The sequence below is a fragment of the Cantharellus anzutake genome (assembly GCF_015039405.1).
Source record: "Cantharellus anzutake strain C23 chromosome Unknown EI90scaffold_50, whole genome shotgun sequence".
NCBI classification, from domain to species: Eukaryota; Fungi; Basidiomycota; class Agaricomycetes; order Cantharellales; family Hydnaceae; genus Cantharellus; species Cantharellus anzutake.
Genome location: NW_024067000.1, coordinates 396,236 through 411,325, shown reverse-complemented (window position 1 = coordinate 411,325; position 15,090 = coordinate 396,236). Strand labels below are relative to the sequence as shown.

At 47.3% G+C, this 15,090-nt stretch overlaps 1 protein-coding gene across 1 annotated transcript; it reads left to right on the top strand.

Annotated features, from left to right (window-relative positions):
- Positions 1-3,168: 3,168 nt before the first annotated feature.
- Positions 3,169-4,491, top strand: EI90DRAFT_3128539 (peptidase S8/S53 domain-containing protein; the record flags this gene model as incomplete). The annotated part of the gene is made up of 4 exons (XM_039064105.1): positions 3,169-3,290; positions 3,341-3,444; positions 3,495-3,772; positions 3,835-4,491. The coding sequence occupies 4 exons, from the start codon at positions 3,169-3,171 to the stop codon at positions 4,489-4,491; spliced, it is 1,161 nt and encodes a 386-aa protein (XP_038912422.1).
- Positions 4,492-15,090: the final 10,599 nt, after the last annotated feature.

The window sequence follows — 15,090 nt, the reverse complement described above, 5'->3', positions numbered from 1 at the left end:
TCGCGGACTTGTGTCGGCACAGCACCAACCCCGCTTATTTGCGGACTTGTATCAGTGCCATGCGCTGACCTCCACTTTTGTCCTCTGGCCATTTTTGTCACTCAGCAACATAGCATTCATTCCTTGCTGAGTGCCTATTATGTTCACCCCAATATTGGCATTTGATCCATGTGCTATTGCACTTTCCTATTCATTCATTTAATCTGTCAATATTGGTACTTGATCCACTTTGACTTTATTCATTCCTTGCCTCCCATTTCCCAGGTTCTTGTCCTTGGGTTAGTTTGACAAGTCCCCACTCATTTCCGCTTATTTCTGCACCGGACCGACCGGTCCCTCTTTTGATTTCTCTTACCCTTGTAAATACTTTCAGGGACCTCAGTCTGAAATCAACTAGAGTACCCCCCCTGTCTGGTCTGAGTCTCTCCTTCTGCAAAGGGGGCTTCCCCCCTCTGAGTCCATGCTCATGGAGTCCGCACTCCTCCTACAGGTCCACTCCGCCTGCAAGTCTTGTTTGAAGTCCGCTGTGAGTGTCAATCCATAAATATGGGATCTCCCCCAAACATCAAGCTCAGGGCACAGCGCTCCACCTGAGTCGCTGAGGCCACAATCCCACTCTGCTAACCTTGAACAACGCTTCCAGACGTGCCACATATTTCTGCCCACATATCCATGCACATGCTCCAACAAACCTCTGCCACAATTTCCAACCCCGACTCAGACAGAAACCCATTCTGTCTTCTATCTGCCTTCTGACAGTATTCCGTCTCTGACAATATTCCCAGTCTCTGACAGTATGTATTTCAGACTCTGACAATGGACCACTTTCCTTTGTATCATGTACTATTGACCCGTCCAGCCCAGACACCCTGGATGGCTTCCCACTGTGCCCAGCACATGTGCATACAACAGACACTCTTGGGATCCCCCACAGGGACACCTGGATGGCTGCAGCTGTCTCTGAGGATGACGTGGCACCCATCATGTGACTCAAGCCACATGTACATAAATGTACCTGAAGTGGGAACCTGTCAGAGACCAGGTTGAGACGAAGGAAAGTCTCCATGGCGGAGGGCTTCAGCCTCAGTGACTTATGCCAGGAGCACTGTGCCAAGTAACATGTCCATGCCCTAACTTACTAACTGGCAATCAGAACTGAAGGGGGTAAACTCTAGTCGATTTTATTACTGAAGTGTAACCTATGTACAAGTTGGGTATCTATAGTTACAGCGAAGATGGGTCCGAAATGGCGGAGCTGAGCGGAGCGGAGCTAACAGGGTTAATCATTAGCCGACTGAATGTTACCAACGAGTCAGGTTACAGGGTTAATGGAAAGGCAGGCAATAACCCAGAAATGGAAAGGAGGGATAGGCCCGAAGGTGGGCTCTGCAGGGCAGGTGAGTGTATTGCTCAGCAGAGGCGGGAGTGCGCTAGCGGACGTTGGAGCTGTCCAGAAGTCTTCAGGGCTCCGTACTTAGGGAGGTGTAGGTAATAAATCGAAAGGAGGGGGTGGTGACCATCGAGGGGTACCAAGGTGATTGCAGAATACGGGAGCTCCGAGGTTAGTGAAGAAGGAGTGGAGGTATACTGGAGGGATCGGGAGGATCAGAAGTCGATGGCCAGGGATGGATATGACAGAACCGAAGAAGTAACCTTCTTCTCACATTCTCCACTTCAGTCTGAGTGGCCAGGGACTGCTGTCCCTTCCCGGACCTGCCAGTATGCATGCCTGGTTTACACCACACGAGGGCCCCTCTGCCAGGCGATACATCTGGACCCCCTCCACCCCTGACATGTCCCTGACATTCAGGTAAGTAGCATAGGTTCCCCTTTTAATAACAGCTCACTATTCCCACTTCAGTCTGAGTGGCCAGGGACCACCATCCTGCATCGGGCCTGTCAGTACACATGCCTGCTCCACACCCCACAAAGGCCTCAGTGCCAGGCATTACACCCAGGCCCCCTCAACCCTGGATGCATCCCTGACAAGCAGAGGCAATCCAGGATGGCTGGAGGTGACGGAAGGTGGTGGCTGTGGATGGATATGACACATTGTATCTATATATATGCTAGTTGTAGATACCAGACACCTCAGTCAATAATCAACTGAAGTTAATCCCCCTTTCCAGAAGCCTCCCAGTCTGTAAATCAGGGCACCAACATGTTACTGGGCACAGTGCTCCTGGCTAAGTCACTGAGGCTGCAGCCCTCCAAACACTGAGTCATTCTTGTTCATCTCAAATCTGGTCTTTGACAGTATGAGACACACTCAGGAGCTGTGGGAGCTCTTGAATACTATGGAACCAATCTCTAGTATGCGCCTGAGTGCTCTAGAGCCATACCGGTTTTCATGATGTTCTCATGCATGTCCACAGGCTCCTCCAACTGGGTACGAGCCTGGTGGATTTCCTCAGATTGCGATCTGCCAATTTTTCCCTCAACCTTCAACCTTCATCCCCAAATCCGCCAGATTGCAGGGCAATTTGATAGGAGCCATACTCACACTCCTCCTTTCCATCAATAGGTTGTCAAGTCTCACTGCATGAAATGGATCTACCTCCAATCAGGATGTGTATTGTGCAGCCCAAGGCGAAAATTGGGTTGTGTAATGTGCTGATATTAGGGCTCCTAGAGGATCGGATGATCTGCGGATATCCGCAACCGCATCCGAAAATTCACGGATCCGGTTTTGGATTTTCAGTGGATAATATCCGCGGTTTCTGATCCGCAGATGGGCGGATTATCCGCGGACTTATTGTCGCCTACTGTCCTAGATACCCCTCCTATGTTTCTATACCTATTTTTCAAGTCTTATTTGACCACCAGGCCCGTTATTTCCAAATTAGGCATTTGACCTCCAAGTTTTCCCCATATTTCCATCAGCTCTCCATCAATATGGATAAATTTGGTATTGTTAGAAACCTCTCATCAAGGACATTCTGACGAAATGACATTTCGGAACATTTCATCTACAATCCGCGGTTGGTCCGCATATCCGCGGATTTCTAACGGATTTTGTTTCAAATCTCTAAATATCCGCGGAGTCTGATCCCGATCCCGATCCGATCCGCTAGGAGCCATGGCTGATATATTATTAGACATCCTCTCAGCTTGCCGTCGGTTCTCCCTAGCCCCCTGTTCTTCACCACCCATCCAGTAGCTACAGCAATGAAGTTCTCAACCGTAACTATTCTCGTCGTTATATTCGCATCCACTACAGCAACGGCCCTCGCTGCCTCTGTTCGTATCAGGATGCCAAAGGGTCCAGTAAGACCTGACTCGTACATCGTGTATGTCCCATACACAGGCATAGCATGATACTGGCCGACTCATTACTTAGCGTGCTGAAATCCGGTACAAATATGGAAGACCATATTGAAGGTATTACTCGGATATCAACCCGGAGCCCTGGGTCAGAATTTTTACTCACTCACCGGTATGAAAGTAAGTTGATATTAGAGGATTTCCCCCCGAAGATATAATAACTTTCCTAGTCCCGAATGGCTACTCCGCACACTTGACTGGAGCATCCCTTGCTCACATTCTTAGCTGCCCCGAAGTTGCCTATGTCGTAGCTGATGGCATAACTTTCACTGGCCACGACCTCCGCGAAGTGAATGAGAGGGACGTGACAGAGCGCAACGATGTTGCGGCTAAAATAGGGGATAACCCGGTCAAAAGATGTGGAAGTGGAGTGGATATTTATATCCCAGGTGCTGGTGTTTACCGTGGGCACAGCTGCTTTGGTACGGATCAGGTTATTCTCGGTAAGGTGCGTATCTCTTTACACACTCTGTGTCATATATGTTCATTCATACCTATTTGTGTATGCAGATTTTTGGTCCATATGAGGACGGTTATAGCGGTCGCGACACATATGTTGCCGCACTGGCAGCGGGGCTAGGGTATGGCCCAGCGACTGGTGCCAAGGTTATTTCGCTCAAGGTTTGTGACAATTATGGTATGGGATATGCATCCAACCTGGTCGCAGCCCTCAGCTGGGCTTATCAAAGAAAATTCCGTTATGGTCACCCTTCCATCATTTTACTACCCCCCAACATGGTTGGGGACAATTACTTGGACCAAGTCATCCAGTCTCTCATAGACCATGGGTTGCACATTGTAATAGGTGCGGGGGATCGGGGCGTGAATGCAGAATCTCTCAGTCCTCAACATCTTGCTGGAGTTAACACCATTGGTGCCATTGACAACCTTTGCAATTTCGCGACCTTCTCCAACTGGGGACCTGCCATCACTGCTTCCTACCTGGGTGTCAGGGTTAAAAGTGCCTGGAGCGATAGCAATACCGATTCAATGGAGCTGAGCAGTACTGATGGGGCAGCTGCAGGGGTTGCGGGGTTGATAGCCACCAGGTTAGGTCAACATGATGAAGAGCCTGCCGCCCTAACCAGTGACATGATAGACCATGCTCTTCCACTAGTTGTGAAGGCACCTAGGGACACTCCAATTTTGCGGGTAGTCGGTTGGTGACTTCATCTCATTGAAATTGAAGTAGACATACATTCTGCAGGACCTGCCTTTTCAAACTTTCCCCCTTTCCTACTCACTTCTTGTACTCAGTTGTTTATGTGTTTGATATTCATTTTGTTGTGAGAGAAAACTATGTTACCTTGCTTGCAAGGTCACCTTCGAGTCAGGAATTCGTGGGAATTTTACTTTCCCACCCTCCCATTCATTCTTCCTAGCAGAAATGTATTACATGCAGCCATCTATTAATTGTGTTCATACCTCCTAAAACATGCTGTTACGCTGTACACAAGCTGTCAGGGCAATAACCCCGAACCCCGAGCCATATGTAATTACAAGATACATATAGTCACATGGGTAAGCGGTAACTTCCAGTTAACTGCTTACACACACTGTAAAATACACATCTTTGTATCACTTACGGCTCTGTGTGCTGAGCTACCCACTGAGACCTCACACAAGCCCATCCCACAGTAGCAGCTGTTGATCTCAAGTTCCAAAGCAGTGGAGCCAGCATAGAGGCCAAGTTAGTCATAAGCCCCTTGATGATGAGAGCCCTTGCCAAACAGTTTTCACTTGTTTGCATACTTTCATGAAGAGAGCTCCTGCAAAGCCCATGATATTTCCAATGCAGACTTGTTGCAAAGCAATCTATGACTTGGATTCCCACTCCAATGACAAAAGCTCCCATGAAGCGATGTCCGAGAGTTTCAACCATGAACCCACTTGCTCTGTCGATGCAGACGATCACCCTGCATGCATGCTGTTGAACCTGGATCACACTCTCAATGTGAGGTCTCAGGGTAGCTCAGCACACAGAGCTGTAAGTGATACAAGAGTGTGTATTTTACGGTAGTGTGTAAGCAGTTACCTGGAGGTTCCTGCTTACCCATGTGACTATATGTATCTAATTACATGTGGCTTGGGGTTCAGGGCTATTGCCCTGACATTCTCCCCCCTTGCGTTGCATTTGCAATGCATACAAAGTTAATGGTGAAGAAAATAAAGTTTAAGAATTGATTTACATTGAGTTTGAAATTATCAATGAGTGTATGGTATCGCCACTTTAAAGTGGGCGATTTGTACATGTCGGTGAAGGAGAGAGAAATGAGTGTGGGCCGTCACTTTGAAGTGAACAGCAATACATGGGTATCACAGAGAGGAGAGTAATGGAGTTTGTCAAAAATGAATTTCGACCCAAAGGTTGTATGTCTTTGGTGTTCCTCACTTGTTCCATGAGGGTTCATGTGTAAGTGGTGTTTACACACGAGCGGTGGTGGATGTGGATCTTTTGACAAAGTAGAGATTTCCGCAATTGTTACTTGCAGTTCCTTGCATACAATATTGTGTGCAGGGCCTCGAGTTGGGGGAAGGTGTTTTCACGGGTGCCTTGATGGCGTATTACCATGTCACTTTCCCTTTCCTCAAGGGTGGAGTTATTGCCCTGGAGGAGGGTTTTCCTCTGGGTTGTTCATCTGGACATCTGATTGCTGTGTCAGATGTGATGACATAGCCTGGGCTACATTGTTGAGCTGTGGGCTCGACATAGTGGGCACTCCCTGGGTGGGAGCAGGTTGTTGTGTTCCTGAGCTACTTGGCTCAGGTGTGGAGTACGGTAGGTCTACCGTTCTTCCTGTGGGGAAGGGTGGTCGTTAGCCTGGTTGTCCAGCATGGAGACTTGCGTCTCTTTCCCGGTATTTGGAAGCTTTTGCTTCCTGCTCTGCAGTTCTTGCAGCACATTCCTCAGGAGTCCTGAGTGGTTTGAACTGGGACTTTATATAGGCAGCTTTGCCTAGACTTTCCCAGGAGATTTTCTCCCTTGTTCTCCAGGGAATTATACTCCTCCATGAGTCTTGCAATACTCAGGAGTCCCAAGAAGTATTTCTCGGTTTCCTTCGCTTTTTTGCAAAGGATTCTGTGTACCTTGCTGCTTTTGAAGGCGGCTTTGGCCTGTTCGTACCAATGTATGAATTCTCTCCCACTCACGCTTGTCCACCAAGTGTATGCGGTGTCATGCACCACTTCTGACCCCACTATTCTCCTCATGGGGAAGTTGGGGTCAATTGTTACATCGACTGGAGCTTCGACTTTGCCAAACTCGTTGAGTTTGGTGGTCTCATATAACATGTGGACACTTCCCTGCAGGGTAGCTTGCCCATAGGGTGCTGAGGTACTCAGCGGCCTGGGTGCAATTGTCGCCGTGCCTGTTTGGACAGTCTGGATGAGGAGCTGCTGTCGCTCCCTCGTCTCCCTCCTACGAGGGACTTCATCTCTTTCAGCTCCTCATGGAGCTGACCTGTCTGAGCAGCTACCACTGATGCGATAGCTGATTCCCAGCCTGCATTTGGCTGGGGTGTTGTTGGACCTGGGCCAAATTGGCCGATCCATGGGTTGATCTGGCCTGGGAAGTTCCCTGGGGAGTATACCTGGGGCTGCAGCAGCAAATGTTGCCCCTGGAATGGTGCTTGTTGCACCATTAGTGCAGTTTGCACCGTGTATGGTTGGAAGCCCCTCTGAGGAGGCTGGGGGTATGTGGTGCCTGTTTGCAATGCGGATGGTTGTTGGTTCGTGGCACTTGCTCCCTGGGTTGTCGTATCTCAATGTCCAGTGGCTTGTTTGGATTGAACCGAGGGTTGCCTCCCCCAGAGAATGACATTTCATTGTTATGTTTCTCATGGTGGTGGGAGGGGTTTTCGTTCTTGCATGCGTGGGATTCACCGCAGTTGTGTGTGCTTTTACACGTGAGCCTGTGGTTCACGTGGTCTAGGCAAGTTACTCGCCTGGCCCATGTGATCTCTAGTACATGGTGTGGCTGTCTGGGCGAGTTGCTTGCCCAGAACTTTCCCATGCTCTTGGCTGTGGGCCATCATCCCTCAGCTTTACTTCCTCCGCCTCCGTTTTTGGGGGCGTAGTGATGCCGAGAGTTCCCTGTCTTCTTTGATAGGGAGGTTTTCTGGTTCCCTCACATTTTGTGATGTGAGGTACTTGTCCAGGTGGATGAGGTTGTTGCAAGTTCCTAGGGGTTCCCATGTGGTGTCCCCTAGCTCCCATTTAACCTTAAACCAGAGTTCATTGTGAACCCACACGTGGTTTAAGATTTCGCGAACTACTGCTTTGCGACTGGGGTCTTCCCCAAAATCGTAGAATATGTTTACTTCCCTATTTGGGAAGATTTCTTGGTCATTCAGCTCGTGAGGTATGAGCCAGGATACATGGAATCTTGGGTGGATTCCATGTTGTTCAAGTTGTGGTGGCAACTCGAGGACATAGTTTGACGTCTCTGGAAATGTTTCCAGAATTTCGTAAGGCCCTATGTATAAGGGCTTTAGTTTTCCTGCCCTCCCTTTGGGTAGGTTCAGCTTATCCATGGATAAGTATGCAAGCTCACCTTTTCTCAAAGGTGGGTCTGGGTGTCTTTTCTTATTCACCTGGATTGTTTGAGTGGCGCAATTGTGTATTATCGCATTGTGTGCTGCCATGAGGTTTTCCTTTGCCTTTTGGGCAAAGTCATTTACTCCCGGGTAGTCCGAGGGTGGTGTTGTTAGGCACATCTTTGGTATATGGCCATAGATTAATTCGAATGGGGCAAATCCTGTCGATGTGTTCGAGCTTGCATTGATCACGAATTCTGCCATCGACAGTTTCGCTGCCCAGTTGCGTTGATCTGGTCTAACCATCGCATGTAGTATTTGTACTACTTTTTGTATCATTCTTTCTGCTTGGCTGTCACCTTGCGGGTGGAATGCAGTTGTGAATTTCAACTGCACACCGAGTATTCAGTGTAGTTTGCACCAAAATTTTGACATGAATTTTGAGTGTGGTAGACTGTGGAGTCTTACAACTTCACAAAGAAATACGAACACTAGTTCTAATGTGTTTGTTGTTGTTTTTATTGGAATTAGGTGGACGTTGGACGTTGTAGGTGGGATAATCGCCCACACGCAGAGCCGGCTCGGATATCCATTTACACCATTCAAAAATCATCTTCATTCGTTCTATAATTCGATACAAACTTGGTACCTAAAAATACTCCTAATTCCTACGAATCCGTCGATGTCAAGATCATCCCAATCGGTGGAGATTTGGTGGAGTTAAGTGTTGGGGAGGTTGGCCACGGCGCGGGTCACGGGATCTGGTCATGTGCGGGCGTGGGAAGTTCAATTTAGGCAAGCGGGAAGTCAGAAAAGCATGCTTCACACATTCCCAAGGCATCAAATAAATTGGGAAAAATGTTCTTTAGCCGCGTAAAGGTTATTCCCAACCACATTTCCAGTTTCGGGTACTAATTTGGTGAAATCATTGATAAATTCTCGATTTTCTTCATATTTTCACATTTTTACCATCATTTTGATATATTGGATGATATTCTTTTATTCCTTTGATGCCCTTTTCAAATATTTCGCTTACGATGGGGTCCAGGAGCCATATGGCGCCAATATTTCCCATCAATCATTTCTAAAAATGTTTATTCTTTATAATCCTGTACATACCGGGATTGAAAATTAAGTTCTCCCCTCCCTAATTTTCTCTAAGGCGCTAGGACGCGTCAGAGTTAGTGTGTGTGTGTGTGGAATTCCTACAGTAGGAGTAAGGGCAGTTGTCTAGCCCACAAAGAGTGGGTAGTGGATACTGAGCCCGGACCTTGCAGAATTTCCGGAGAATTTCCAGGAGTTTTTGGACCAAGGCCAGTGGAGAAAAGGGTTTTAGTGGAGAGTTTCCCCCACGAGCTTGGTTGGTGCTGAGAGCCGCTAGCTCTCTTGCAACGTCAACCTGCAAATGATTACCCAGAGGTAATCATATCCCAAGCTTGTTGGGAATGGACCTGTGAAGTCCATGGCTATTGACGACCATGGTGTCTCCGGGGTTGGGAGTGGGTGAAGCAGTCCGGGATTTCTCCTGGTGCTTTTCTTTGTTGTTTGACAAGTTCCACAAGACCTGCAGAACTTGTGGGTATCCTTCCTCATCGACTTCCACCAGAAGTATCAACAGAGGGCTTCCACTGTTTTCTTGGATCCTAAGTGTCCAAGTGTTTCATGGATGCTTTCGAGGATTATTCCTTGAATTGACTTCCTTTCGTAGTTCCCTTTCAGGACTACTATTTGGGTCATTCCTCCTTCTCCAAGTTGGGTTATCAGCCCATCTTTTATGGAGAAGTTTTTGAAATTCCTCAGGTTCTCTAGGATTTCCCAGTGGATCTGGCTTTGCGAGTATCCAGATTTTATTGCCTCAATGAGGTCTTTTCCTTCGAATTGTTTTCAAAGGTTCTCTTCTGGAATTATGATTTCTTCCAGGTTTTGGGTGCTCCCCCCTAGAGTTTCCTCTAGGTTATCACTCCCCCCTAGAGCTTCCTCTAGGGTATTTCTCATGCATATTGCTGCAAGTCTCTTTCTCTCTGAGTTTTTACTCAGGGTACTGCTTAGCAGCAGTTCTTCATATTCCTCAATTCTGTCGGGGATAGTATCTTCTGCATTTTTGTCCAGGTGGATGTCCACCGACACATAGTTGTCGAAATGCAGATCCTCATCAGTTGACGAGTCGTAGTACCATGAGAGTGCATCTGCCACTTTGTTCTTGTGGCCTTCCACGTATTTTATTTCACAATTGAAGCTTGCAAAGAAGGCTTGCCATCTCAGGTGTCTACCTGAGTTGTGGTTTTTCACTTTGAAATATTCCAAAGCTTTGTGGTCCATGATTACTGTGAATTCATGGCCTCCCATGAGATCATCTTGCCATCTCATGAGTGCTTTGAGGATGCCCAGTGCCTCAAGCTCATAGGCAAAGTACCTATGTTGTGTGTTGGTGAACTTTTTGGACATGAATGTGGCCAGGCAGCAAGTCTGCCACTTTTCGCCTTGTCCAATTAGTGTGCCCATGCCTGCTGGGCATGCATCTGTTATGACCCAGATGTGGAGTTTGGTCCTCTCTTCTTCTGAGGAGCTTTCCAGTGGATTCCACTGGACAGGCTTCAGGATCAGAGCCCTCCATGCTAGATGTTTGATCTCATCAAAGCATTTCTGGTGGAGTGGTGTCCACCTGAATGTCTGCTTGTTTGAGCAGATTGTTTGCAGTGGTCCTGTGTAGCCACTGACGTTTGGCATGAATATCAATAGATATTCTACCATTCCCAGGAATCTTAGGACTCCTGTGTGGTCTACTGGCTCTCGCCAGTTGCGGATTTTTTCCATTTTATCCACTTGAGCGTGGATGCCTTGTTCATCCATGTGGCTTCCTAGAACATCTAGGATTGGAGCAAATGGCTGGAATTTTTTCCAGCTTATGTAGAATTTTGCCCCCTTGAGGTGAGTGAACAACCACAATAATGCTTTATTGTGGTTCTCCACTGAGCTTGTGCTGGTGAATATATTGTCGAACCAGATGTGTAGGCGTCTGCCTACTTCTCCTCATAGTTCCCAGGTCAGCATGCACTGGAAAGTACAGGGAGCATTTCAGTCTCCTTGCTGCATTGTGTTTGAGTTGTACGTCCCATGGGGCGTAGAGAATGTTGTCCTATGGACATCATCTGGATCCACATGTATTTGTTCATATGCATCCGACATATCAATCTTGGATTGGTATGTTGCTCTGGTGACTGATTCTTGGATCAGTCGCATGTCTGGCATTGGTGTGATGTTGAGGATTGTGTTCGAGTTATGATTCCTCACATCTATTACTGTGCACAAAGATCCATCTGCTTTGCGGATACACAGTAGCAGGCATGCTCACTTGCTGTTTGTGGGATACCACCATCCTGCTTTTACATAGTGATCTATTTTGGTTGCTAGTGCTTCCTGCAGTGCTGCAGGACATCTTGGGGTGTTTCCCCGAAATTTCTTGTTTGGATCCTTCAATGGGATTCAATGGTTCACCTCCCTCAAGGGAGGCATTTCTAATGGCACTGGCACCATTACAGTTTCAAATTTCTCTCTCCACCACTCCCTGAGTATTTCGAACTCGGGGTTGTTCATGGAGAGACCTTCCAGCTGTGGTACATCTGGAAGTTCTAGTCCTTCCAGACTAGGATTGGGCCAACCTTCAGGGTACTTTCTTTCAATTACCCTGAGGTGTGTTTCAATCCTGCCTCCCTGTCAGGGGGGCTTCTTTTTTGGTTGTTCTCAGGCTCTTGCTCGAATTTTCCATCCATGTGATCTTGTCACACAGTCTTTGCTGACTCCAAGGGTATCTATGTTGCCCTTGTTCACCGTTCTCACTTTGTGGGACTGGAAGTCTAAGCTTACCTGGTTTTTGTTTAACCAGGGGGCACTGAATATGGCGTTGTATCTATCAATGTTAATTACATCAAAGTAGTGTTTTTCTACATGGCTGTTGATCTCAACGTCCACATTTGTTCCAAACATGATCTGTGATCTTGTCCCTTTCATCCCCATTTGAAGGATGACTGGGTTCTCCAATTGGAGAATTGGGATGTGGACCATGCAGACAAAGTCCAGCGATATAGCGTCCATTTCAGCTCCACTGTCAAATAGCGCATAGGCTTTTATGCCTGCTATTTTTATGTGAGCTGTCAGCATTCTCTTTGTTGAGAGCGGTCTGTTTGTGGGGTATTTTCCCACATCTTTTGAGATGCGGAATTTCGCATCAAACAAGGGGGTCTGGGTTTCAATGGACTTTTGGTCCTTCTTCCCTTTCTCCTTGTTTTCCTTGGGTACTTTGGTGTATTTCCCCAAGGCATCTTTTCTTGGTGCTTCCACCAAGGCTTCGGCAACTTTTTCGTCTGCTGTGTTTTCTAACTGGCATGCTACAGCCAGTTTGATTTTATAATTTATGTCATCATAATCGACGACTGACATCAGGCCCATCCTTATGGTCCCAACGTTGACTTCCTCACCCTCTGAGTCAGGTGAGTATTGAGGTCCTTCGTATGGGTCCTCTACTTCGAAGCTTGATGCTCCGGAGTTACCAGAGTCGTTCTCTGGTTTTTTGTCTGATGAGTCTTCTGACTCCTCTTCTGATGTGTTTGCAATCTCCATGGCAGCTATGCGCCTTGGTTTTTCATCACTCATTGCATTGTATCTTGGGCAATCTTTTGTTTGCCCTATTTTGCTGCATTTGCCGCAAATTGGAACTGACTTTTGGTCAGTTTTCCTCGAGTTTTTCAAGGATGTATCCTCTTTCCATCTGGATTTTGGCTCTTTGGCTTTTTTTCCTGATGGGAGGGCTCTACCACAGCTCGTGGTTGCCATGGTAGTTGTTTGGGTATAATATCCTGATTTGTAGGCTGAAGACATCTTCAGCCCATTGATTATCTCATCTACATGAGATATTGCTTTTAACATCTCCTTGTTTGAGGAGAAGTCTGCTCTGATTCTATCATGAGTGATCATTTCCCTCTTCCATTCAAGGGGAATGTAGTTTAGGAACCTGGCATTGAAGGACACCTGGTCTGGCGGCGTCACCATGTGGGATGCTGCTTTAGACAGTTCTAGGTAGAACTGTTTTAGGCCTTTTTCCGCTTCGTATTTAACATTGCAGTACTTCTTTGTCACGTTCAACGCGGCAGAGGCTTTAATGAAGGTTCTCATCAATATGTTGAGAACTTTGAGGAACATGCCCTCATCTCCTCTGAGGAGAGTTTCGTCTTGGAGTCTTATTCTGAGGTTGAATGTGGGCCCCCCTAATCCACGAATCAGGCAGTCCAGATGGACTTTGTTGAATTGGGGACCTTTGCATCCTTGCAAAGCAAGGAATCCCAGTTCTGTGAACCACTGCCAGAACGATTCCATGTCATTCTCCCCTGACCATTTCTTGTCAGGGAAAGCCGGCCCATTTTTTAGGGCTTCAGGCTTCACTCCCTCTGGGCAGGGAGTGAGTATTCTCACTTTGGCCATTCTTATGGCCTTTTCGTACCATTTCTCCAGGTACTCCTCTTGCTCCCCTGCCTTTGTGGGGTCACTATCCAATGGAGATCTCTCCTTTGGGGGGTTTTCGCTGGGGGAAATCTTCCTTGCAGCGTTTCTTTGGTTTCAGGCAAATTCACCCAAAGTTGTATTTGGATTCTCTCATTGTTTTGAGAGAGTGTGGTTGAGTTACCTCTCTGTTCAAGAGGTCCATCGAAGGTGGACGTTTGGCTGAACCTTTGGTACGTGCCGATTCTCCTCCTAATTTCTGAACGATGCCTTCTTTCGGTGTTGTCTTCTCCTATCCTTGGGAGAAGGATCTCCTTAGTGTCTCTGTCGAGTCGCTGATGATACTCCAGTGTGCTTTCACTGGTGGTTCTTTTCATGAATTTTTCACAAGTTCTATTTTTGTCCTGGCCCGTGGTCCAGGGGTATTTTTTTGTTTCCTCACTATTTTGTGAGAAGTTTATCTCCTTCAGCAAGTCCATCTGCTCACTGATTTTTCAGTCAACATGCCGATTGTGTTGGCCATTCTTTCTAGAGTTATCTCTAGACGAGCCATGCTATTGTAATTCGTTTCCTCGATCTTTTTTTGGATCGAGTTTATTGTGTTTATTATGCACGATTCCTGGTTTCCCAGGAGGAAGTTTGGTTGGGTGAGCAGTGACCCTCCCCAGTTGACATGGCCACTTCTGGGGGTTCCAGAAGGGGTTCTTGGAGTGAACACTCCATGCTCACTTTGTTTGGGTGAGGCTGTTGTGGAGGGTGCTTCCCTTTCATAGAGGGGTCTGTTCGCTGGTTTTTCCTTACTTTTCCATAAGGCTTCCTCAGCGAACTCCCTCATTTCGGTTTGCCTCCTCTTCATTATCTTGGAGACCTCCTCCAAGGTTGGCAACCTTGCCTTGTCTGGCATGGTGTGGGGTAGTGTAAACAGCGGAAGTTCTTTGGAGCTTCCGCACTCTGGGAGATCCTGCTCTCAGCATTTTTTTGTGCCTTCTCAGGCTTCCAGCCTGAGAAGAAGTTGGTCTTCGCTTTCCGTCCTCCATTGGGACAGAACCTGGAACAAGTCCAGTAGTTTTTCGGATAGCCAACATGGAGGCTCTTCCCTTTGTTTCCCTTTGTCTGCCTTTGGGGCTTGACTTGGGGACATGGGGGAGGACTCCAGGGGATAGTTGGGCCCTGGAGTTTCCTGCAACTCTATCTGATCAGCTTTTTGGGCTGATCATTCCATGCTTATGCATTTATTGTGCAAGTCAATCACCTCGTGAGGAGGTGAGGGGTCTTCCCCAGCTTGGGTTAGATCAGTACATTGTGGAGTTCTAGGGGTATTGGGCCCCACACTTACTCCACATAAGTTTCTAAAACCTTCAGGGGCCAGCCCTGAGGTGGTTGCTATTACTGGATTGTGTTGATCTTCGTCGTTGTCTGACAATGGCTGTTGATTTGAATCTCCCATGATGGGAGATTGCGGTTTCTTAATGAACCGCTCGTTTCTTTTAGCGTCACTGCAGACATGACCTTGCCCTTGCAGGCATTGTAGGAGGGCACAGCAAGTACCACACAAACAAGGCCAGAACCACGTTTTTCGAGGCTCTAACGAGCACCCTCAAGCCTCCGACGCATTCACAATGCCCACGGGACATTTCCACATTTTTTTCAATTTTTTCCACGGTTTTTTCTCAAGACCCATATTGCCACTTCCCCAAAATTCATGGATATCCACCATTTCCCCCATATCTCCACCAAT